The 24,318-nt window shown below is 60.9% G+C and overlaps 3 protein-coding genes and 1 non-coding gene across 6 annotated transcripts; 2 read left to right on the top strand and 2 right to left on the bottom strand.

The window, feature by feature from the left end:
- Positions 1–1,045: 1,045 nt before the first annotated feature.
- On the bottom strand, positions 1,046–1,138 carry TRNAI-UAU (transfer RNA isoleucine (anticodon UAU)). The gene is given in 2 exon segments: positions 1,046–1,081; positions 1,101–1,138. It is a non-coding gene; the product is annotated as a tRNA-Ile (tRNA).
- Positions 1,139–1,450: 312 nt separating this feature from the next.
- Positions 1,451–10,497, top strand: PLEKHG2 (pleckstrin homology and RhoGEF domain containing G2). 2 transcript variants are annotated; one of them, XM_089319200.1, is made up of 19 exons: positions 1,451–2,204; positions 2,738–2,872; positions 3,533–3,792; positions 3,869–3,969; positions 4,573–4,639; positions 4,769–4,815; positions 5,057–5,207; positions 5,412–5,549; positions 5,736–5,936; positions 6,267–6,359; positions 6,442–6,528; positions 6,815–6,848; positions 6,930–7,031; positions 7,117–7,164; positions 7,240–7,278; positions 7,417–7,433; positions 7,659–7,760; positions 7,880–8,774; positions 8,855–10,497. In XM_089319200.1, the coding sequence occupies exons 2-19, from the start codon at positions 2,764–2,766 to the stop codon at positions 10,351–10,353; spliced, it is 3,990 nt and encodes a 1,329-aa protein (XP_089175326.1). In that variant the 5' UTR covers positions 1,451–2,204; positions 2,738–2,763; the 3' UTR covers positions 10,354–10,497. The 2 variants fall into 2 exon arrangements, with proteins under 2 accessions (XP_089175326.1, XP_089175325.1); XM_089319199.1 differs by having other exon boundaries at positions 7,584–7,760.
- A 6,302-nt stretch (positions 10,498–16,799) lies between these two features.
- RPS16 (ribosomal protein S16) lies at positions 16,800–18,613 on the bottom strand. Its single transcript, XM_002711451.6, has 5 exons — positions 18,511–18,613; positions 18,252–18,353; positions 17,240–17,336; positions 17,100–17,147; positions 16,800–17,003 (listed from the first exon to the last, which is right to left on the bottom strand). The coding sequence occupies exons 1-5, from the start codon at positions 18,556–18,558 to the stop codon at positions 16,858–16,860; spliced, it is 441 nt and encodes a 146-aa protein (XP_002711497.1). The 5' UTR covers positions 18,559–18,613; the 3' UTR covers positions 16,800–16,857.
- Positions 17,971–24,176, top strand: IL-15L (interleukin 15-like). Of its 2 annotated transcripts, NM_001301260.1 has the most exon segments (6): positions 18,938–19,264; positions 19,995–20,153; positions 20,251–20,295; positions 23,240–23,518; positions 23,593–23,654; positions 23,744–24,176. In NM_001301260.1, coding segments are annotated over 3 exon segments (411 nt in total). In that variant the 5' UTR covers positions 18,938–19,264; positions 19,995–20,042; the 3' UTR covers positions 23,495–23,518; positions 23,593–23,654; positions 23,744–24,176.
- The last annotated feature ends 142 nt before the right edge of the window (positions 24,177–24,318 follow it).

The raw sequence follows: 24,318 nt of genomic DNA, 5'->3' as shown, positions 1-24,318 counted from the left end.
CGCCCCTCGGCCCCTGCTCCCCGGCTCCCCTCCCCCTTCGTTCGCCTCCCTCCTCTTCCTCTGCGCCTTCTCCCCAGGCCGCCTCGATCCTCCCCACCGGCACCCGCTGACCTTTGGACTCCTCGTCCAGGAAACGGCCTGGCTCCCTTGTGGGAAGGAGCCCCTGTCCCGGCCTAGGAGAAGGGAAGTGGCCCCTGGGCGGCGGGCAGCGCAGAGCCGGTCGCAGAGAACAAAGGAGACCGCACGGCTCTCCGCCTCTTCTCCCGAAAAGCCCACACCCAAGAGGCCGCCCGCAACGCCTGCTGCCCGTGCTCTGACCAAGTGCCTGGGAGTCCCTAGACACCCCAGCTCGCGGCCACTACGGCGCTTGGCCACCCCCCACCAGCCGGTCAAAGGAAGCCGGTGTGGCACCTGAATCGCACAGAAGTCCTGAGCGCTGGATGGCCACGACTCAGGGTTGGCCATCTCCTAGCCTGCCCCTCACTTCACCGACACATGGGACCCGCCTGGACCCAGGGCTTCCGCACTGGCTGCCCCTGTGCCGAGCGCAGACCCTGCTGTCCTCGTGGCTCGCCCCCTCCTCCAGGTCTTTGCACAAACGTGGCCTTTTCGGTGACCTCCTCCCTAGGATGTCAAGTTCACTGCTGTTACCACCTGCATCTAAGCGGAGTCAGGCACACACTGAATGTTCAGGCGTTGGAAGAAGTCGAGAGGAAAAGACAAGTTGAATAAGGGAGAAAGAGGAAGAGCCCTACCGCACAGTGTGCGGAGGACCCACAAGTGTCAAACTGAGATTTGCAGACTCGAATCTGCTGCACAGGGCATCTAATCAAGAGGTGACACCACCCCCTGGTGGCCAGTACGGAAACAGCACCTCCTCCCCACTCTGTGCCCAGAACTCTTCGGCGGACTGTCACCAAGTCCCACGCGAGTTTCCAGCCCGAAAATTCTGGAGATGGAAATGTTCGTTTCTGTAAGTGATGTAGATGTTCGGGTTGGTTTATGAGATATATAAGTTTATGAAAACTGGCGGGGAAACTAAAAGTGCTCCAGGTGAGGATCGAACTCACAACCTCGGCATTGCTCCGCCTGCACTGTCATATAAGTACCGCGCGCTAACCGATTGCGCCACTGGAGCTCCGGCCGCACCCTTGCGCCGCGGAGTCCTTCAGTCGTTCATGACCACGTGACCTGGCTGGACAACTCCGCCTAGCATTGCATATGCAAATAGAAACCGTCTGGCTGTCCAATAGGAGAGAGTACGTGCCCAGTCACGAATTCTCACGCCTCGGAGGCCCTCGCTGTAAAAGGAAATAGTCCGCGGGGCTCCTGGAATGTGGGCGTGTAGCCTGCCTGGGGACGCGCCTCCTCATGAATATTCAGCTGCTGGGAAGGCGGGGTCTTAACCCTTCGCTGGCGGGCCGGCCGGAAGGCGGCCCCTCCCCCCCGCGGGCGGGAACAGGATATGCGCCCGGGCGGCGGGGGGAGGGGAAGCCCGGGGCGACCGCCCCCCGCCCCACAGCTGGGTCCGGACTCTCCCGCCCCAGATGTGGCGCCGCCACCGCCGTGGGATCCCCCTTGCCATCCAGCCAGGAGCCTGAGGCGCCCCGAGTCCTGAACCCAGGCATCCGGAATTTCTGCACCGCGTCCGTAGAGACCTCGGAATCCAGGTGCCCGGCACCCGGACTAGAAGCTCTCAGGTATCCAGCGCCCCCACCTGGGGGAGCCGGCGGCCCGCGACATCAGTCCCCCGAGGGACCCTGGAGACCGAGCGTCCCGCAGCCCTGTTTGGAGGACTCGGGACCCGGAACTACAGACTCCCTCCAGCAGTCCCCAGGAGCCCGCGCCCAGGACCTCTGGGTTGGAGGAACTTGGGGTTGGGCCCTCCAGAGCCCCAGCGCGGCACTTTGGGGCTGCAGCATCCACCACTTCGAGGGGACTCTGGAAGTTGGAAGCCCTACGCTCCCGCCACTAGTGTGAGGGGAACTCGGGAGTCCCGCACGGCCCCACGCGGAAGACCCAGGGTCCCCATCCGAGACTCAAGAGTCGAGGCTCCCGGCCCCCCAACTCAGGACACCGAGAACTTGGGCCCGCCGGCACCCACTGCGCGGGAGACCCCGGATTCTGGTGGCTGAAGCCCGAGAGCCCCCCCGGGGCAGCGCGCTGGGGTCGGGCCGGACCCGGGCAGCCTCGGCCCCGGGGAGGTGAGCGGGAGGCGCGGGCCCCGCGGTGGGGGAGGGGCGGCGCCGCGGAACAATGAGGGGGGCGTGCCGGCGGGGGGCGCCGCGGCACCGGCCGGGGGCGTCCAGGGCTCCGGGCCAGCGCCCCGGCGGCGCGCGGCCCTCGGCGGGGGAGGGAGCCGTCTGCGGGACCCTGGCATCCGGTCCCCCAGCCTCCGCCCTCCCCTGGGACCCCCCGGCCTCCCGCCTACAGCTTTTCCCAGCCCTGCCCCTCGCCCTGCGCTCCAGGCCGAGCCCGAGCGTTCCCAGGATCCCGGAGCCGCCGGCCGCAGCCTCTACGGCGCTTTGGCTCCCTTCTTTGTCTCCGCTCCCCCATCTCGTTCCGCGGCTTCTCCTCCCTCCCCGGCCCCCTCTCGGCTGTCACTTCGCCTGTGTCTCCTCCGGCAATCGCTCCCGGGGGCTGCTGCTCGTCCCAGCCTCCACCACCCAGCTAGAGCTTGGGCGGCAGAGGCGCCTGCGGGATCCCGTGTCCCACATCCCGGGGGGTCTTTCTGCAGGTCGCTGCTGAGCCGCTCGCTCAGCCATGCCCGAGGGAGCCCGGGGACCGAGCCCGCCCAAACCCAGCCTCCGCCTCGGGTGTGGCCGCAGCGAGGAGGTGTGTGCCTGCGCAGCTGAGTGTGAGACTCGGACAGGTGAGCCTGCAGCCGGGGGCGGAGCCAGGGGGCCTTCGCTCCCGCGTTTGAGACGCTGGGCCGTGCACGGGGCATCCCTGGCGCACAGGGAGGAGAGCAGGCGACAGGTGGTCAGGGCTGTGATGGGGAAAGGTCTGGGGGCTCCGGGAGAGCTTCCTGGAGGCGGGGACATCCAAGCTGAAGAGGCAGAGATGAAGAGGACGCGGAGTTGGGCAGAGACAAAAAGGAAAAGCAGTCCACGCGCAGGGAACAGTACACGCAGAGGCTCGGAGGTGAGACCAGGCTGCGAGCTGCGGCGCCAGGAGGTTCAGTGCGGTGGGCTGTGCAGGCTGCGGGACCCCGCGGCGGCGCGGCGCGAGCTGGCTGCAGAGTCTGCCGTGGCCACACTGCAGGTCCAGGAGTCTGGCCTGTGCCCTCAGGGCACGGACGGGGTCGTGCTCCAGAGTGACAGGGCCAGATGGGCAAGTTAATGAAGGTCAGTCAGCTTGGCTGGGGCTCGGGGGACAAGAGGGCTCCAGACAGAACTGGACCAAGGCGGGGCCGGGGGAGGGAAGGAGAGGAGGGAGCTTGGGAAAGCTGCAGGCCGGGTGGGGGTGCGTGGGGGCTGTAGGAAGGGGTGTTGGCGGAGATGCCCTGACACCCTGCTCTGCACCCCTGCAGCCCCCGCCATGGCTTCCCCCAGAGGGTCTGGGAGCTCCACATCCCTGAGCACTGTGGGCTCTGAGGGGGACCCAGCACTGGGGCCCCCTCCGGCCTGTCCAGCCTCCAGGCCTGAGCCCCCGCCAGGGCCCCCCATCCGCCTGGATCTGTCGCCTGTGGGGCTCCCAGCGTCAGTGAAACCCTCGAGGTTGGAGCGTGTGGCCCGCGAGATCGTGGAGACAGAGCGGGCCTACGTCCGGGACCTTCGCAGCATCGTGGAGGTGAGGCGGGCAGCCGAGGGTGTGGGGGTCCGGGGTCTCCCTGCCCCTCTCCCGTAACCTCAGCCGCCCCCCACAGGACTACCTGGGCCCTCTGCTGGACGGTGGGGTCCTGGGGCTGAGCGTGGAGCAGCTGGGCACGCTGTTTGCCAACATCGAGGACATCTACGAGTTCAGCAGGTCAGGGGCAGAGGGGCAGGCAGGGCAGTGGCTGGGGCGAGTGCTGGGAGGCTGGGCTGTGTCCTGAGCCACACCTTGGGCTGGACGGGGCGAGGCCTGGGGGGCAGCAGGGCCCAGATGAGGTTCGAGCATCAGGCATTGCGCAGGCGTCAGGCTGGGGCTCAGCGCTGTGCCAGGCCTGGGCTCCCGATGAATCCCGGAGTCTTGTGGGTCCTGTGGTTGCGAGTCTGTGTGGCTGGCTTGTCCTTGTTTGCCAGGGGCAGTACTGAGAGTTCCTTGTCCCGGGCAGCCCAGGATGGTCAGTCACCCTAGTGAGGAGACTGCTGGGCCCCAGGGCCAGGCCCTCTGAGCATCCCACAGGATCTTGGCGCCTTCAGTGCTCTGGAGGTCAACAGCACCCCTTCCCCCCATGCTGCCCCTTCCTTGTCATGACACGGTGCCCCCATCAGAGGACCCCTCCTTGGGACACGGCACCCCCTCGAGAGAGCCTGGCAGCCCCCTAGCCCCTCGGCCCAGCTAGCCGTTGGGATGTCAGCCTCCCGGAGTCCCCCACAGAGGGTCGTGGGGGTGGGGCAGCTCCTCAGACCTCCCCTCCCCCCGCAGCGAGCTCCTGGAGGACCTGGAGGGCAGCAGCAGTGCAGGAGGTATCGCCCAGTGCTTTGTGCAGAGGGTGAGTGCAGGTGCAGGGAGCCCTCCTGGGGTGGGATTCGGGCAGGGGGAGAGCAGGCGTGGGCTAGGCTGGAGGGGAGCCACAGGAAGCCGGGGGCCGGGGTCTCCCTGACGCCCGTGTCCCCCGCAGAGCGAGGACTTTGACATCTACACGTTGTACTGCATGAACTACCCGAGGTGAGGGGCACGGAGCCCCTGCTGAGCCCCAGGCTGTGGCCATGAGCTGCTGTGCGGGCCAGCCTCCAGCCCCTGCCCCCCAGCCCACCCAGCTCCAGCCCCTGCCACGCCGTGACCTCTCCCTAGCTGCCCCTGTCCCCGCCCCGACTGCTCCTGAACCTTGGCCGTGCCCTGAGCCCTCCCAGCCCTGCCTGTCAGTCGGAGCCAGCAGCCCCCGCTGACCTGTGTGCTGTGCCCCCAGCTCCCTGGCCCTGCTCCGGGAGCTGGCGCTGTCTCCGCCAGCAGCCCTGTGGCTGCAGGAGCGCCAGGCCCAGCTCCGCCACTCGCTGCCCCTGCAGAGCTTCCTGCTGAAGCCGGTTCAGCGCATCCTCAAGTACCACCTGTTGCTGCAGGTGAGCGGGGCGGGGGCCAAGCCCACGCATCTGGAGGGAGGACTGGCCGTGAGTGGGTGAGGCCAGCCAGAGACGCGTCCTCGCCTGCCTGTCCTGTGGGGTGTGGGGCCTGGCCCGGCTCAGGACTCCCCCCCGCCTTTGCCCCTCCCTTTACATTACTGTCTCTGAGCCTCCCTGTGTGTGTGCCCTGCGGCTGCCCTGCAGGAACTGGGCAAGCACTGGGCAGAGGGCCCGGGTGCTGGGGGCCGTGAGATGGTGGAGGAAGCGATCGTGTCCATGACGGCGGTGGCCTGGTACATCAACGACATGAAGCGCAAGCAGGAGCACGCGGCTCGCCTCCAGGTGGTCCCAGGGCGGGCTGGGCGGGCCGGGTGAGGGCGGTGAGTGAGGCGGGGGCACTCTCTCAGAGGCAGCCTTGGAGGAGGGCGAGCGTGGCCCCGATCGCTAACCCCTGCTTCTTGGCATGTCTGTGGGTGTCGCCCACCTGTGCCTGTCTGTGCCTGGTGCACCTGGCGGGGCCCCGGGCAGGAAGTGCAGCGGCGGTTGAGCGGCTGGACCGGCCCGGAGCTCAGTGCCTTCGGGGAGCTGGTGCTGGAGGGCGCGTTCCGAGGGGGCGGAGGAGGCGGCCCCCGGCTCCGCGGGGGTGAGCGGCTGCTCTTCCTCTTCTCACGGATGCTGCTGGTGGCCAAGCGCCGGGGGCCGGAATACACCTACAAGGGCCACATCTTCGTGAGTTTGGGAGCTGAAGACCGGATGGGGTGGGAAGGGGCACCCCGACTTTAAAGGGCCACGTTCTCTTGAGTTCGAGAACAGAGGCAAGGCCGGGTAGTGACGGGTGGGCCCTGGACTTGCCCACAAGGCAGGTGTCTTCCTGGGAGGTGGCGGGAGGGGGGGAGAGCATCTCTTCCAGAGGGGGGCAGGAGGGATCTGCCCGGGGGAGGAGGTCGAAGGGGGTAGGGGACAACCCCGTGGGCACATCTTGCCGGGGGCAGGGATGCAGTTGCACCCACAAGGGCACCTGGCCTCTGAGCCTGCTGCCCCTCCCGCCCCTTCACCCAGTGCTGCAACCTGAGTGTGAGTGAGAATCCGCGAGACCCCCTAGGCTTCCAAGTCTCGGACCTGACCATTCCCAAGCACAGGCACCTGCTCCAGGTAAGCCGCGGTGGGTCTCCAGGAGGGCAGGACCTCAGCCCGCCTCCCTGACTCCACCTCCCCCCGCCCCCGCCCCTGCCAGGCCAAGAACCAGGAAGAGAAGAGGCTGTGGATTCACTGCCTCCAGCGCCTCTTCTTTGAGAACCACCCCGCCTCCATCCCTGCCAAGGTACAGCTCCTGCCACGGCTGGGCCCTCCACGTGCCAGGGACCCCTGCCGTGGTCCCCGCAGGCCCCCTGAGTGCAGGGACGCTAGAGGTGCAGGCTGCCCTGCCTGGGTCTGACACCCCCTCCCCCCCGCCCCACCAGGCGCCCGTCTGGTGCCCTGACCACCTCTCGGGGCCTGGAAGCGCAATAGCGCCTCCCGAGGGTTGTGGTGAGGATCAGGTCAGCAGCCACGCCTCGCTGCACCTGCTGGGAGCCCAGCCCCCCAGCCCTCCTCCTTCTGTCTTTCAGGCCAAACAAGTTCTCCTTGAGAACAGCCTGCACTGTGAGTTGGGGCCTTGGGGTGGGAGCACTTGGGGTTACCTGCACGAGAAAGTAGGTTATTGGCCCCAAACTCTCCCTACAGGTGCTCCCAAAAGTAAGCCTATCCCAGAGCCCCTGACACCCCCACTTGGCTCCCCGCGGCCCCGCGATGCCAGGACATTCACCCCTGGACGGAGGCACACAGGTAAGTGAGCCCCGGCCCCCCCAGAACCCCCCTCCCTAGGACCCCGGAGTGGGCTCACACGGGGCTTCTGACCGCTCTCCTGCAGCTCCATCTCCGGCTCCCATGGGCAGCCGCCGTGGCCGCAGGCAGTCCGGTGAGTACCACCAGCTGTGGTGACCCGGGGACCAGGTGGGAGCCAGGCCCCTGACATTGCTGTGTCCTCCCCCAGAGCCAGTGAAGGACCCTTGTGTCGTGTTTGCACAGAACGGTCAGTGATGGGTCCGTCCCCGTCTGTCTGTCTCTCCTGGGGGGTGCTGGGGGAGGGTGGGAGAGGGGTGGGCAGCGCACCAGGTACGAGGAGTAACTTGTTCCTGTGTCTTGCTCTCTTCCTCACCTCCATCTCCAGAGAAGCCTAGAGTCAAGGTAAGAGATACTTGGGGACAGGGTCTGGGGTCCTGACACGGGGGTCTGGTGAAAGTGGAATCTTGGAATGCCGGGTCCAACGAGGAGGGAGTCCGGGCGGCGGGGCTGGGAGCCCCCCTGGCTGGGCCGTGCATCCCCTGCCGCCCACAGCATGCTGGCAGCGAGGGGGAGCTCTATGCACCCGCAGAGCCTCAGCCACTGGTTTCTGCTTGTGGACCCCCCGAGGACCCAGAGGATGCGGGGCCCCCCACGCTCGACCCCGCTGGGACATCGATCACGGAGGAAATCCTGGAACTGCTGAGCCAGAGAGGCCTCCGCGACCCGGGGGTGAGCTGGGCTCCCCCCGCTGAGGGCCCCAGGGTCCCTGGGTTCGGCCAGACACAGACCAGGGGACAGCTGAGCCCACCCACCCTGGTATCTTCAACCCCTTCCCCCATGCCCTGCAGCCATCAGCCCTCGATGTTCCCGAGTTCTCCAGAGACTCCCCGGTGGCGGGCGACAGCGAGACCCTCCCATTCCAAGCCCTGCCCAGCCGGGACTCTTCCGAAGAGGAGGAGGAAGAGCTGGCAATGGAAGAGCGGGAGCCTTCCCCTCTCCACGTCCTGGAAGGGCTTGAAAGTTCCAGTGCAGCTGAGATTCCCAGCATTCCCGGCCTTCTCCGAATTCCTGATGCACCCAACTCTGAAATTCCCCAAGTTCCCTGCCTTCCCAGCCTCTCCGACATCTCCGGTGTTTTTGAAATGCCCTGCCTTCCAGCCAGGCCTAGTGTCCCCGACATCCCCAGTCTTGCCAGCGCTCCCGCCCTGCCCTGTGACGCCTGGCTCCAGGGGCCCCTGCCGGAGCCGCCTGAGACTGCAGCCTCCCGGAGAGAATTGTTCCCCGCCGGAAACAACCCTGCGGCACTGGGGGAGCCGCCCTCGGGAAGCAGGGCCAAGCCGGAGGAGGACGAAGACGGGGTATCTTTCCCAGCCTTCCAGCCCAAGGGTGTCACCCGCGATCGGCCGTTCCCAGATGAGCTGGAATTCCGCTCTTGCTCAGAAATCCGGAGTGCATGGCAGGCGTTGGAGCAGGGGCAGCTGGCCCGGCCAGGCTTCCCAGAGCCACTGCTGATCCTGGAGGATTCAGACCTGGGTGGAGGCAGTGGGAGCGGGAAGGCGGGAGGCCCGAGTTCGGAGAGGGCAGCGTCCCGGGTGCGAGAGCTGGCCCGGCTTTACAGCGAGCGCATCCAGCAGATGCAGCGGGCTGAGACCCGGGCATCAGCCAACGCCCCCCGCCGCCGGCCAAGGGTCCTGGCCCAACCCCAGCCGACCCCCTGCCTGCCCCAGGAGCAGGCTGAGCCAGGTAAGGTTCAAGTATGTGGTCAGCAGCAGTGGCCCCAGCTGGGTGTTGGCCCCGACTCATCCTCTCTTCTTTTCACACAGGGCCCCTGGCTGCCTTTGGACATGTGCTGGTATGTGAGCTGGCCTTCCCACTGGCCTGTGCCCAGGAGTCTGTGCCCCTGGGCCCTGCTGCCCGGGTCCAAGCTGCCACACCCCTGTCTAAGCAGGGAGGCCTCCTGGATGGTCAGGATCGAAATGTTTCAGATTTGTCTGAGCAAGACCACGTGGGCACCTGCATTCCTGCGCCTACTACCCCTCTGCCTGAGAAAGGGGAGCCCCAGAGTTTCCAGGCTCCGGCCATACCAGGCCCCCCAGCCACCCATGTTCCAGCCGTTACAACGTTCCCTGATCAAGGCTGCCTTGAGACCGAAGTTCCAGCTGCCAGTCCTTTGGTTGAGCGTAGAAGCCATGTGGATGTACAGGCGCCCAGGGAGGGGCACCACCTGAACACCCCAGCTTCGCCCAAGCAGAGCTGTTGTCCTGCTGTCCCGGGGTCGGCCACCACTCCTTTGCCTGAGCAAGAAGACCACCTCGACGGCCTGAGCCCCAACCGCACACCAGTGACTATGCAAGGAGGCTCCAGGGATGTTGGGGGTCAAGCTGCTGACCCTTGGCTGATGTGTGGAAGCAGCCTGGACCCTCCAATCCCAGCTAGCACCCCACCGCCCTTAGTATATGACCTCTCAGACGCTCGGGTTCCAGATGCGTCACCTTCGCCTGCCCGTGGACACCACCCAGACCCTCAGATCACAGCTGACACTCCACCACCGTCTCTGTCCCAAGACCCCCCAGACCCGAAGGTTCAAGCTGCCACAGCCTTGCCCCAGCCACAAAGCCTCACAGACACACAGGTCCAAGCCCTCCCACCTTTGCCCAAGCAGAGTGGCCACCCGGACGACCAGGATGGGACTGCTGCGGCCCCACTCCAGGAGCAAAGCCTCAGAGACACGCAGGCCCCAAAGCCCACACCTCTGTTGGAGGAGGAGGGCCTCGCCAAGGTTCCAGATGCCACAGCTCTACCAGAACAAGGAACCTCCCTGGGCACTCAGGGCCAGTCATCCAGCCCAGTTGAGACCACTGTGGTTTTGTCCAAGCCAGGAGGCCACTTGGTCTCTCCTGTTGCCAGGTCAGAGTCTTCAGACTTGACCCCACCCCATAGCCCCCCACCCCCCACCCGCCAGCTCCTGGGCCCCAGTGCAGCTGCTCTCTCCCGGTACCTGGCAGCCTCATACATCAGCCAGAGCCTGGCTCGGCGGCAGGGGCCTGGGGGAGAGGCCCTTGCGGCCTCCCGGGGCCCCTGGCCCTCCTCTGCCCCCACATCACGGGCACCTTCCCCACCGCCCCAGCCCCAGCCCCCACCACCCCCAGCCCGGCGGCTCAGTTATGCCACCACAGTCAGCATCCAGGTCGGGGGTGGTGGGCGGCTGCGGCCGGCCAAGACCCAGGTCAGGTTGAACCACCCCGCTCTCCTGGCCCCCACCCAGGAACCTGTGGGCCTTCGCAGGGCCCAGGGGGCTCCCGAGGCCCCTTTTCCCACGTGAACTGGGACAGCAGGCCTCCCCCAAAGCAAGGACTACAATCGGCTGCCACAGGCCCCCAGAACTTCATGCAAAAATCCAAATAGCCGCAGCTGCCCCACAACAGGGTCGGGGATGGGATGTCATTAATATTTTGTTAATATGAAACCATGTGTGTTTGCCCATTGTGGAGGTGGGGCAGGGGTGACACAAGATGTGGAGTCTGGTTCTGGAAACCGACTCCTTTGAGAGCTGGACCCGCTGCTTGATGCTTAGCCAGGAGAACCAAGAGAAGTCCTGCTCCCAGGAGACCCTGGAAACTCGTTCCCTTAGTAACTTCCCACCATTGTCCACCTCACTGCATGGCCCTGTCCACAGGCTGTCGCTGCCTCTGTCTCCCTGTCCATCTGTCACTCTGCTCTCACCCACTGCCCCGCCCCACATCTCGCACTCCATCCATCAGCCCATCCACCACCAGCCATCTTTCTGTGCAGGACTCACTGGCTGGCCGGCCGGCAGCCTTCCCTCCGTCTGTCCATTTGGCCTTTTCATCCTCCCGTCCCATCAACCCCACCACCTGTCCCTCCTCAACTGGACTTTTCTGGGGCTGGGTCCTGCAGGGTTTCAGACACCGCCATGCTCAACACTGGGGCGGGCCGGGCTTGGGGCTTTGGACGGGGAGAGTCTGCCCCACATCTGCCTGCTTTCCCTTGCTCCCCCACCCCGTCCTCATGAATGTCCCAATTCTTGTGCCCGCCCACATCACTCCCACTGGCCTTGGGGCCTGTGCAGTTCTCCCCACCTCCCCCCGAATACTCCAAGCTGTGCAGACAAAGGCTGCTATGTGAGCCCCCCACCCCCAGCAGTGCTGTGCCCAGGGAGAGGCCGTTTCTGTGGTGATAACATTGGCTTCCAGCACACGCGTCCGTCTTCCCTGGGACTCTCAGGGGCCCTGGGGTCAGGGCTGTCAATTCAAGGTCCATCTTTTCACTTCCTGGGGTGTGACCCTCCCTCTCCTAATCTACAAGAGTATCTTGCTCCTAGACTCACCCCAAAGCGTGTCTGAACTGCTGACTGGCCAGGGAACCCCTAGACCACAGGCCCCCTGTGACCCAGTCCCAACCTGTTAAATTGAGCTCCAGGACAGAGGCGTAAGAATGTGGGTTTTTAGCAAACGCTGATTGTCACTGCATACCATGAGCGTTACTCACTTGATATGAACTCACTCGGTCCTCACGGCATCCCTAAAAGGAAGTAGGGGTGGTTTCTAATCCTCTCATTACAAATGAGGAAACTGAGGTACACGGACCATAAGGGACTTGGAGTCCACACAGCCCAGCTCAGCCCTGAGCACTCACATTTGTTGAGTGCCTGTCCTGTGCCAGGTGCTGTTCTGGGCCCCAGGGATTCTGCCACTGGCGATGGAGTTGCCAGTGCTCGGCCAGGCTGCCGGCTGACGCAGTGTTTATTGAACGGCTACCGTACACCAGGGCTCGGGCCAGCCCCGGGTCCCACAGCGGCCAGGAGCAGAGAAGCCAGTCAGCCTCCCCGGGGTCAGGGCTGGGGCTGGCCTCCCCTCCTCCACCCCCAGCTGCACATTCCCAGCTGAAGTTCCCAGCCCGGCCTGGGCTCCCAGCAGCGCCGGAATTCCCGGTATTTGAGGAGGCAGAGAGGGAGAAGGGCTGTCTACTCCAGGGCCTGGAGCGGGGAAGGGGAACCAAGCCCCCTCTCCAGATGTGTCCCAGCTGTGCCTCTGGGAGGGAGCCAGGAGCCTCAAGGAGGGGGTCTCCGGGAAAAGCCTGAGCGCAGGGTCCGCCGCAGACCCCTCCTCCTGAATGATTTCCATTCTGTCCTCCTGCCCAGCTCCTACCTCTGCCTCAGGGCCCACTCCACCGCCTCCTCAGGAATACGTCACGGGCTGGCCTGCCAGGAAGCATTTCCTTAGAAACGGAGCTAAGCCAGGCTCAAATCAGGAGTGGTGCCTGCTGCCCTCCTTGGGAGCTTTAGGTTAATGCCAGCTGAACCCAGTGAAGTCCGGCTCCAGTGCAAATCGTCTTACCACGAGGGCAGCTTCCTGTCTCACGTGGGGACACCCGTGTCACCAAGCTCAGGAAGACAGGATGCATCCAAGATGGAAGTCTGGCCCAAGTTGGTGGTCTGTGAACCCCACAATCCCTTCATTTATTTTCAAGCTTCAGGGTTTTAAAAAAATTAATTTTAAATATTTATTTTATTTGAAAGTCAGAGTTACACAGAGAGAAAAGGAGAGGCAGAGAGTGTCTTCCATCCACTGGATCACTCCCCAGATGGCTGCACCAGCCAGAGCTGCGCCGATCCGAAGCCAGGAGCCAGGAGCTTCTTCTGGGTCTCCCACAAGGGTGCAAGGGCCCAAGCACTTGGGCCATCTTCTACTGCTTTCCCAGGACATAGCAGAGGGCTGGATCGGAAGTGGAGCAGCCGGGTCTCGCACCGGCACCCATATGGGATGCTGGCACTGCAGGCAGCGGCTTTACCCGCTGTGCCACAGTGCCAGCCCCTAATTTTTTTTTAAATTATGTACTTGAGAGGCAGACAACTCGCATACACTGGTTCACTCCCCAAATGCACACAAGAGCTACGGGGCTGAGGCTAAGAGCTGGGAACTCAATCCAGGTGGCTTGAGCCATCACCACGGCCTCCCGGGGTCTGCATTAGCAGGAAGATAATCAGGAGCTGAACCCAGGTCCTCTGTGGTGGGATGCAGGGGTGCTACTTGGCAGCTTGTCCACTAGGCCAGGTGTCCGCTGCCCCTTCCAGGTTCCCCAGTCAGTGTACCTGTTCCACCACCCCTGCAGCCCAGTTGGGAGCCACACAAGGCTGCAGAGCGGCATCCAAGTGCAGGACCCATCGGCTGGCTGTAAAAGCTGGTACTGACCACCACCATCCCCAGCAAGGACACTCAGGCGCTCCCACAAACCACCGGCCATTCAACGCTTTTCCGGCAATAGCAGCAGCAGGCTCTGTGGGCTGTGCTCCCTGCAAAGCCCCCAGGTCAGCACAGGCCCTGCCGGTGTTCAAGAAAAGCCAGCAAGCAACTGAGAGGGGAGGCTGAGAACTAAGCTAACAAGACCGACATGTCTCCAGCTCAGCGCTGTCCAACAGGTGCTGGCTCTGACTCCACCCCCACCCCAGGGAGCTCACCTGGGGCAGGGACCTCTCACTGGCCCACAAACCTGTGCTTCTCCCCCAAGTGGACTACTTGGAGCCAACTCCCTCCAGCCCCTTGCTCCCCAAATTGTAGACTACACGTGGAGTAGGAATGGGGGCTCTGAGAGATCTGTGGCAGCTACATTCCAGGCTCCTGCACTGACTAAACACCTGTGAACGTGGCTTCACCTCTACCATGTACCCTTGGGCAAGCTACTCCATTCCCTCTTCAAAAATTGGGCAGGGTTGGGGTAGGAAGCAGGGAACCCTTAAGGTGTCTAAATCCACAATCCTTCCAGCTACTCCTTATATGTGAAGGGGCTGCAAAAAGTTGAGAGGCCGGTGTCGTGCCACAGCAGGTCAAGGAGGGGGTCTCCGGGAAAAGCCTGAGCGCAGGGTCTGCCGCAGACCCCTCCTGCAGTGCCGGCATCCCATATGGGCACCGGTTCAAGTCCCAGCTGCTCCACTTCCAATGCAGCTCTGGAGGTCTGCGAAAGCAGTAGACGGCCCAAGTCCTTAGACCCCTGCACCCACGAGGCAGACCTGAAGAAGCTCCTGGCTCCTGATCTGCTCAGCTCTGGCCATTTGGAATGTGCCAGTGGATGGAATAATTTAGTTCTCTCTGCCTCTCTGTAACACTGCCTTCCAAATGGTAAAAAAAAAAAAAAAAAAACCACACAGAAAAAGTGATTTGAGATAAATGGGGGAGGGGGGACGTGTCATGGCAGGGCAGGTTCAGCTGCTGCTACTCAGGTACCCGAGTGTCTGCTTCACCCAGCTTCCTCTAATGCACCTGGGAGGCAATAATGACTCATATACTGGGCCACTGCCACCCACCTGGAGACCCAGACGGAGTTCCTGGCTTCTGCTTCAGCCTGGCCCAGCCCCGCCTGAACTTACAGGTGGAAGATGTCTGCTTTCAAGTAACCAAATCGTTTCTCCAAGTGGGCCAGGTTGAACATTTAAGATGCTGCTTGGGATGCCTACTCTCCCCAGCCAGGGGCACCCGCACCTCATGCTGCAGCGTCTGCGGCCAGCGACTGCCTGCTCTTAACTCAAGTGATGGGGCCAGAGCCTGGGACTGAGTTCCAGGCTCCCCAGGGCCCGCCTGGAGTGGACAGCTGCTTGGAAGCCAGGGAAGCACTTTCCCCAGGGGTGCTGACACCTCAACACCAAGCACCATGAGCAGAGCCTGGCTCGGCCACTGCAGTGTGCCAGGACCAGCAGATGGGAGGTCTGGAATCTGTGTATGCCCTCCTTCCCCTGACCTTGTAACTTCTATACTGTAACTTGCCATTTAAAAAATATTCCCAGGACTGGTGTGGTGGCATAGCAGGTAAAGCCACCGCCTGCAGTGCTGGCATCCCATATGGGCACCAGTTTGAGTCCCGGCTGCTCCACTTCCCATGCAGCTCTCTGCTATGGCCTGGGAAAGCAGTAGAAGATGGCCCAAAACCTTAGGTCCCTGCACCCAGATGGAGCTCCTGCTTCCAGATCGTCCTAGCTCCGGCTGTTGTGGCCATCCGGGGAGTGAACCAGCAAGTGGAAAACCTCTTACTCTCCTTCTCTGTGTTTAACTCAGGTAAATAAATCTTTATAAAACATTCCAAGGGACCTGCTATGGGGTACGTCAAGTTCAGCTGCTTCTTTTGACACTGGCATCCCAATGAGTCCTGGCCTCTGCACTTCTGATCCAGCTCCCTGCTATGTGCCTGGGAAAGCAGCAGAGGGTGGTCCCAGTGTGTCACAATGGAGTTCCAGTAACCTTATCTCAGCCTGGCTCTCACTGCCTTTGGGAAGTGAACCAGCGGATGGAAGCTGTCACTTTGCCTTTGAGTGGGGAAAAAATTGGGGAGGGGGGCCCGACCACAAGGTAGTACACCAAGCTGCTGCCAGAGATGTAGGCATCAAATATTGGAGCCACCAGTGTGGATCCTGGCTTCTCTGCTTTCAATCCGGCTCCCAAATCCAACTGAGGCCAGGACCAGCCCAGACTGCTGCGGCCATTTGGGAAGTAAACCAATGACGGAATATCTCTCACCTTCCCCTTCAAATAAATCGATCTTTAAAACACAGGGGCCAGCACTGTGGCACAGTGGGTTAAGCCACAACTCACATGGGCATCAGTTTGAGATCCAGTTGCTCCACTTTGGGTCCAGCTCTCTGCTAATGTACCTGGGAAAGTGGCAGGGGACAGTCTGAAGTCCTTGGGCCCCTGCACCCACGAGGGAGACCTGGAAGAAGCTTCTGGCCACTTGGGAAGTCATTCTGAGGATGGAAGACCTGTCTCTCCTTCTCTGTGACTCTTTCAAATAAATAATAGTTTTAAAAGCTAAATAAAAAAGCAAGCCTGGGTGGGTCTTCCCCCTTGAGGTCAGGACACCCCCTATCACTCCTGTGTCCCACACTGCAATGCCTGGCTTACTCCTGACTCCGCTTCCACCCAGCTTCCTAACATGGGACTGGGAGGCAGCAGGGACAGCCCAAAGACTTGAGCCCCTGCCACTATTAAGGGAGAATGGCTTTCCCTTGGCCAGGACTGACCACTGTGGACATTTAAGAGACAATGGGGGCCGGCACTGCGGCTCACTAGGCTAATCCTCCGCCTTGAGGTGCCGGCACACCAGGTTCTAGTCCCGGTCGGGGCGCCGGATTCTGTCCCGATTGCCCCTCTTCCAGGCCAGTCTCAGCTGTGGCCAGGGAGTGCAGTGGAGAATGGCCCAAGTGCTTGGGCCCTGAACCTCATGGGAGACCAGGAGAAGCACCTGGCTCCTGCCATCGGATCAGCGTGGTGCGCCAGCCGTGGCGGCCATTGGAGGGTGAACCAACGGCTAAAAGGAAGACCTTTCTCTCTGTCTCTCTCACTGTCCACTCTGCCTGTCAAAAAAAAAAAAAAAGAGTCAATGGATGGCAGATCTCTCTCAAGCCAATTCCTTTACCAACCCAGACTTGGCCTGAAATTGCTTTCACAGCTTCTACCCAGCCTGTCTTCAATTATTGTCTGTATTTCCTACGTTCTTCCCACACGTGCCATTCCAACAGCAGCAAAGGGACTGAAAAAACCCAAAGGACAACGCACACACCCACCTCTGGCACAGGACCGCCACCGGCTGGGCTATGCCTGCTCACTGTTCTGGACCAGAGGTGAAGAGACCAGGCCTGCTCCCCCCACCCCCAGTCCACGTAAGCCCAGAACGGTCACTTCTGGGAACGGGCTAGGACTGTTCTTGTGAACCCTGTCCACAGACCCACAATTACAGGAACCACAGCGAAATTCTTAGAAATTTAAAATCCCACAGCCACTGTTTATTATGGAGCCGACCCCTGATCGGGCTGATGGGCCTATCGGTAGGATTTCTGGTAGCGAGCACGGGCACCGGGGCCTCCAAACTTCTTGGACTCGCAGCGGCGGGGGTCAGCGACCAGCAGGGTGCGGTCATACTGGATGAGGATGTCTTTGATCTCCTTCTTGGATGCCTCATCCACATCTGGAGGTGAGAGCAGGGTGAACATTTACATAACCAGAGGAATCCTGCGGTGCCCACCCACCGCCCAGCCCCCGGGAAGGACCCACGGTCACTCACATTTCTGGTAATAGGCCACCAGGGCTTTGGAGATGGACTGGCGGATCGCTGTGGGGAAGACACACACGACGGCCTTACGTTTTACCAGGGCCTTGCTCCCGGGACCACCTCGCACCCAGGTGCCCAGTTCTGGGACTCACCATAAATCTGAGCCACGTGACCGCCACCCTTCACTCGGACCCGGATGTCCACGCCAGCAAAGCGCTCCTTGCCAAGGAGCAGAACAGGCTCCAGCAGCTGGGGGAACAGGGCGATGACCAGACAGTAAATCGGCCGAACAGCTCGGCCACCTCGGTGGTCACCCCCCAGCTGTGTGGGGCTTCTGCCACAGCCAGCTTCAAAGCACAGGTGGAAGGGGGTCTCACTATCACTGCAATCCCCTCTACAGAGACAGCGAGAAGCCAAAGTCAAGAAAGCCGGATGGGACTGAAGGGGTAGCAGGCACTGGCAAGGCAGAGGCAACCCGGATGCGGGCTTCCTCCTGTGTGGCCCGCGCTGGACCTGGCATTCCAGACTGGCTCTGAACACGGGCCACTTCCCTAGCAGGCTGGGACAAGGACAGGGACATGCGGTGTCCCCAAAACACAACACAGGGCGCACACACAAATCCCCAACAAGCTGACATCCAGTAAGACACCACCGCCCAGTGCCCGCTACCCAAGGGTCCTCCAAACCCCGTTAAATTCTCGTCCTACCATGCAGACGCACCTATACCGAGTGAGCCCAAGGCACGCGTGCCAACAGGCTACTGAGACGGACCAGGGCAGGCGAGCCGAGGGAGCCGCCTCGCCCGGCACAGCCGGGGGCGGCTCCAGACTCGGGGCTCCTCCCTTTCACAAGTAACATCACGAATACCCAAATCTCACTCGCTCTTTCCAATACTGACCATCTATGGCCGCCAGAACATCAGAAACCAAACACTGCTCTCATCTCCTGCCAGGTGGGCACCCCAGGTGGGTGGGCTTTGAGATACCCACGTCCTCAGAGCACCCCCGTTACTTTGTCAAATTCACGCCGTCCCGCTTCCCCTGTCAGGTCTCAGCTTTTACGGCTTCGGAACCGCGAGCCCGTCGGTGTTGTCGGACGGCCCGCTGTTCACGCCAGTTTCCCGGCAAGATCTCCCCACTCCGGGCCCGTTCCCGACCCCCGCACCTTGTACTGCAGCGTGCGTGGCTCAATCATCTCCAGCGGCCTCCCGTTCACCTTGATCAGCCCGTTGCCCCGTTTGCAGTGGGCCACGGCGGTGGCTGTCTTCTGCGGAAAGCGAGAGGGGGAAGAGCGGGGCCGCGTGAGTCGCCGGACGGCGCTGGGTTTCAGGCCCCGGCTCTCAGGTCGACCCTAGGACCCGCGCCCACCGGCTTCTCCCACACCCAGGCCTCTTCCAACCCCTCCCCTGCGGCGCCTGACCCACCTTCCGTCCGAAGACCTGAACGGACTGTAGCGGGCCCTTGGACGGCATGGCTGCTGCCGAACTATGGCGATCCTCACCGCGAGGCGCTACAACCGGAAAAGGGAAGCGTGGGGCCACCCTCGCCGAGTTTTCAGGGTCTGCGCAGGCGCTTTGAGCGCGACGTCGCAACGCGGGGCAGCTTTACGGCTCACGTCGTAGCTAGGGGTGGGGCCTCCGAAGGCGGCGGGAAGGCCTCCGGGAGCGCAGGGGGCGGGGTCTGAGCCGCGCCGCGAGCCCGGGAGAAGCATGAGGGCAAGGCGACTCTTCGTAGTTTGCATTCTGGTTCCCGCCGCCCCCTTCCATGAGCGATTTTCACTCCCTCCCACCCCCACAGTAATCTTTGTCCCTTCTGGACTGCCTTCTAGAACCCCCGTCAGTCAGAATCTTCGCTCCAGAATCCACTGCAAGACTTGAGGCTGGATTCCCAGATCCAGGGTCCCAGACTCCTCCCCTTTCCGAGGCCTCTCCCTCCGAATCTCCCGTTCGCTGGAATTCCTCTCCCGTCCCGGTGCCGCCTCCCCTTAGGATGCGCCTTTTCTTAGCGACCCTCACCCCGGAACCCCCCTCATCACGGTCCCTACACTCCAGTCTCCGGTTCCCCAGATTCCCCCAAGGCATCTCTACTCTCGCCTCCAAATCACTGCACCCTAGGCTCACAGACTCCTGGCCCCGCCTGGAGAACCCTAGAACTGGGTTGCCCTAGATTCCCCTACAGGTGTGCTTCTTCCCCCCCCCCCCCCCGCCCCCAAGATTCTCTTCGACCAAGAAGCTCCTCTTTAGGGCCGTAGTCTGCGTTTCTCTGGGGTGCAAGGTTCAGGGGGCGTGGTGGTGACCGGGTCAAGATTGGAGGGCAGGTCTGGGGCCAGAGGGAGGAACGATCCTCCAGCCCCGAGTCAGCTCGGAAAGGGTGAGAGAGGGAGAAGGGGTGCGGGAGGGAGGAAGGCAGTGCCAGAAGCAGACCTGCAGGGCCAAACACCCGGAGAAAGAGGAAGAAGGAAGGGCCGGGGGAGGAGAGGAGGAGAAAAGAGAGGGGGTCAGCCGGAGGCGGGCTCAGTGCGGAGATTCAGAGGCAGGGAGGCCAGCCCTCAGACGAAAAGGACAGACAGGCTTGCAGGCACGACGATTCTGGAGTGCCTGATATAGAAATTAAAAAAAAAAAAAAAAGCCTCCCAAATATGCACCTGCAGACACAAACCAGGCCTGTGCAGGTATCTTTTAGCAAGACGGACAGGAATGCTTGCCCTTGCGGAAGTTTGCACCCTCCAGCCCCAACAGGCGGGCCGATATTGCTAAGTCTCTGGGGCCACCATCTCCCCCAACCCTTGGAACAGGTTCTTTGAATATCTATGGCTTGAGTAGAGCTGGTGGGGGAGTACACAGGGGGCGGCTCCCCTCACCCACTGAAGTCTTTCAACCTGTTCCCTTTCTTTACCTCTTTCTTCCAGAACCACAGGCCGGGGACCAGAGAAAGCCTCGGAGTGGGCAAGGTGCTCATGTGGCCTCTCTGGACCATCCTCCTGCTTGGGGGACTCTTGGGGGGCCTAGGAACCCCTCTCTGCCGAAGGGAACCCTTTTACTTCCTTGTGGCCATCATGAAGATACTGGTGAGGGGAGGCAGGAAGTTGAGGGGGTGAGGCAGTGGGTGTGTTTGGGGGTGGGTCAGACTGAGATCTGATTTTCTTTCTTTCCCCAAAATCGTAGGGAGACAAAAATGATGGCACTCTGTATACCCCAGATGATCTCTCGGTGAGTGTCTGGTCAACTCCTTCCTGAAGTTGGAAGTTCGGACCTACTGGGCTCCTCATGCATCTGTGGGCGTGTTCTGGAGTGCAGGCAGTCGGCAGATGTGGCTGACCCACCCCCACCCTGGACACATAGATTTGTTCCCTCAGAACAGTGACTGGCATAAGATAGCAAGCGATGCTAGTGATGGTTACAGTCACACTTACACAGGGCCTGCTCCTGCCAGGTGGGAGTCTAAGGAGTGCTTTAGGTAAATTAGCTTATCTACTGGTTTTAAAAAATGGATTTATTATATTTGTTTGAAAAACAGTTACAGAGACAGAGAGGGGTGAAACAGAGAGAGAGAGGTCTTCCATCCATTGGTTCACCCCGAGATGACCACAACGGCCAAGGCTGGGCCAGGCCAAAACCAGGGGCCAGGAGCTTCTTCCAGGTCTCCCACACGTGTGGCAGGGACCCAAGCAGTCGGGCCATTAGCAGGGAGCTGGATTGGAAATGAAGCAGCCAGGGTACGAGCCGGCACCCATGTGGGATGCTGGCATGGCAGGCAGTGGCTTTACCCACTATGCTACAGTGCCAATTCCTATATGCTGTTTTTAAAATTAGTATTTGTTTTCATTTTGTTTGATTGGCAGAGAGAGAGCTCCTATCTGCTCATTCACTTCCCGAATGCTGTAACAGTCAGGGCTGGGCCAGGTCAAAGCCCAGCTCCATGCAGATCTCCCACATGGGAGCAGAGACTCAATGACTTGAGCTTTTCCTGCTGCCTCCCAGGGTGCACACCAGCAGGAAGAGGGCACCAGAAGCAGAGCTGGACGGGGGCCCAGGCTCTCCAGTGTGGGATATGGGTGTCCCAAGCTGTGCCTTAACTGCTGCCCACCATGGCTTACTCACCCTTCATAGCAACCCCACTAGGTTACAGGGCGCCATGTGCAGCAGCGAAAGATGTGCACTGCACAAGGACCACACACCTACAATGACAGCATTTACAGCTTGGACACTGTAGATTTGCATATGTGTCAGTTTCTGACAATGGCAGCAGAATATCTTATTCTAATAAGAATCAGCATGTACAGCCGGCACTGTGGCTCACTAGGCTAATCCTCTGCCTGTGGTGCCAGCACCCAGGGTTCTAGTCCCAGTCGGGGCACCGGATTCTGTCCCAGTTGCTCCTCTTCCAGGCCAGCTCTCTGCTGTGGCCCGGGAGTGCAGTGGAGGATGGCACAAGTGCTTGGGCCCTGCACCCCATGGGAGACCAGGAAGAAGCACCAGGCTCCTGGCTTCGGATCAGCACAGCGCGCCGGCCATGGCAGCCATTTGGGGGGTGAAAACGGAAGGAAGATCTTTCTCTCTGTTTTCCTCTAACTCTGCCTGTCAGAAAAAAAAAAAAAAAAAAAAGAGAATCAACATGTAAAGGCAAGCCTCTGGCACAGGAGCTAAGGTCCTGTTTGGGATGCCCACATCCCACGCTGGAGTGTCCAAGTTTAAGCCCCTCTTGCCTCCAGCTTCCTGTTACTATGAACCCTGAGAGGCAGCAGGTGATGGTTCAAACACTTGGGTCCTTGCCATCCACATGGGAGACCTGGATTGAGTCCCAGACTCCTGGCTTTAGCCTTGAGCATTTTGAAGTGAACCAGCAGATGGAAGATCTCTGCCTGTCAAATAAAAAACAAAACAGCACTCGGACATATTTTTTTAAAAAGACTGATGTACTTATATGAAAGGCAGAATTAGGGAGAGATATTCCATCTGTTGATTCACTCCTCAATTGGCCACAATGGCTGGAGCTTGGGGCTGGCACTGTGGCGCAGAGGGGTAAAGCCCCAGCCTGCAGCGCCAGCATCCCAGGTGGGTGCCGGTTCTAGTCCCAGCTGCTCCTCTTTGGATCCAGCTCTCTGCTATGGCCTGGGAAAGCAGTAGAAGATGACCCAAGTCCTTGGGACCCTGCACCCATGTGGGAGACCTGCAAGAAGCTCCTGGCTCCTGGCTTCGGATCAGTGCAGCTCTGGTCATTGCAACCATCTAGGGAGTGAACCAGCAGATGGAAAACCTCTCTCTGTGTCTCTGCCTCTCTCTGTAACTCTGTCTTTCAAGTAAATAAAATAAATCTTTAAAAAAAAAAAAAAAAAAGGCTGGGGCTGGGCCAGGTAGAAGCCAGGAGCCGGCAGCCTCCAGGTTTCCCATGTGGGTACAGGGGCCCAAGCACCTGGGCCATTCTTCACTGCCTTCCGAGGCACATTAGCAGGGAGCTGGATCAGAAGTGGAACTACTGAGACTTGAACATATCTTAAGGAAGGAGTAGGAGTTATTTTTTTCTTTTTTATTTTTTTTTCTAAGATGTATCTATGTTAAAGGCAGAGTTACACAGAGAGAAAGGTAGAGACCAGGAGAGAGAGAGAGCCATCCTCTGGTTCACTCCCTAAATGGCTACAACAGCTGGGGCTGGGCCAGACAGAAGCTAGGACCTTCATCTGGGTCTCCCATGAGGGTGGAAGGGGTCTGAGCACACGGGCCATCTTCTGCTGCCTTCCCAGGTGCATTAGCAGGGAGCTAGGTCAGAAGTGAAGCGAGTGGGACCGCCCATGTGGGATGCTGGTGTCACAGGCAGCGGCTTAACCTGCTGTGTGCCACGACACCGGCCCCTAGGAGAATCTTTATTTTTTTTTTTAAGATTTATTTATGTTTTACTTGAGAGAGTTACACAGAGAGAGGAGAGGCAGAGAGAGAGAGAGAGGTCTTTCATCCGATGGTTCGCTAGGAGAATCTTTTTTTAACTTGCACACAGGTGTAGTAATAGGCTAGTGCCAGCCCTTGGGGAAGGGATTATTCAAAACCCCACTTTACGGATGAAGAAAGGGCTGTCCGGAGGCACACATCAAAAACCCTAGGAGGGAGGACTTGGGACCAGATCCTTGCCCAGAGATGCCAGGTCACTCTGTTCCCACAGGTGTGTCCTGCGGAGACCCTAGGCTGCTTCAGGCTGGAGCTGGCTGTGATTGGGTTTGAGGAGGGCCCATCTGTGGGAATTGCTGTGTTCCGGCTACAGCGCCTGCTGGATGCCTTGGGGTCCCGGCTGTGGGTAGCCAGCCAGGGGCCCTGCCTGCCCTGCGAAGGACATCCCCAGAGACCCGTCCCCCTCTTTCTGGCCAAACTGTTGGAATTGTTACAGGGGGCTTGTGCTCAGCACCTTTCCACAGCATAAGCCTTGGAGGACGGAGACTCCCAGGTACTCCTGGACAGAGGGAGGAAACTTGGTCCCCAACGCCAAGTCCCAAACCCTAAAGCCTCTGTTCCTTCTAGGCTAGAGAGCCCCGCCCACAGCGCCAGGAGCCCCGGGGAAGAGGAGAGAAGGGTACCGGGAGGTGAGCTCTGACGCTGAGGTCTCCGAACTCCTGGGGCACAGGGTCAGGTAGAAGGCTCCCCGCTTCCTCCATTTTCTCTTCTCTTCCAGATACTCCCTCTTCTCTCCTCTCCCGCGAAGGAATGGACAGTCCATGGTGTCCTCTAACCTCATCCCCATCCCTGGAGAGCAGGGAGAGTCCTGGGGCCCGGGTCCCTGGCTGCAAATAGTTGCCACCTGGAGAACACTCAGATGACACTGATGGCCAGGCCCGGGCACAGAAGTTGACAAATGGTCATTGGTGGAGTCTGAGCCGCTGTCTGTTTGAAAATTAACTTTCCTGAGGTACGACTGACAGTAAAAGGCACCCACTGTACACGTGCACGTCCGAGAGTTCTGACAGACGTGTGCAGACTTCGGCATCTGCGTCTCCCCCGAGCTCTCCCTCATGCCCTTCCCAGTCTCTGCCGCTAACCCGACACCCACTAATCTGCTGTCTGTCCGTGCGGATCTGGATTTCACATGAATGGAGTCATACGGTGCATGCCCGGTGTCTGGCTTCTTTGGCTTGGGGAGCGTTGGGGAGAGTCCTTCGTGTGAGCATCAGTTTGTGTCGGTTCCCTGGCGTGCGTGGATGGACCTCAATGGCTGTGTCTTGTTGGCGACAGACAGACATTTGAGGTTTC

The sequence above is a fragment of the Oryctolagus cuniculus genome, chromosome 18, assembly GCF_051225735.1.
Source record: "Oryctolagus cuniculus isolate XC-2025 breed Fujian yellow rabbit chromosome 18, ASM5122573v1, whole genome shotgun sequence".
Taxonomy (NCBI): Eukaryota; Metazoa; Chordata; class Mammalia; order Lagomorpha; family Leporidae; genus Oryctolagus; species Oryctolagus cuniculus.
The sequence above is the reverse complement of the archived record's forward strand: the minus strand, read 5'-3'. Positions and strand labels throughout refer to the sequence as shown.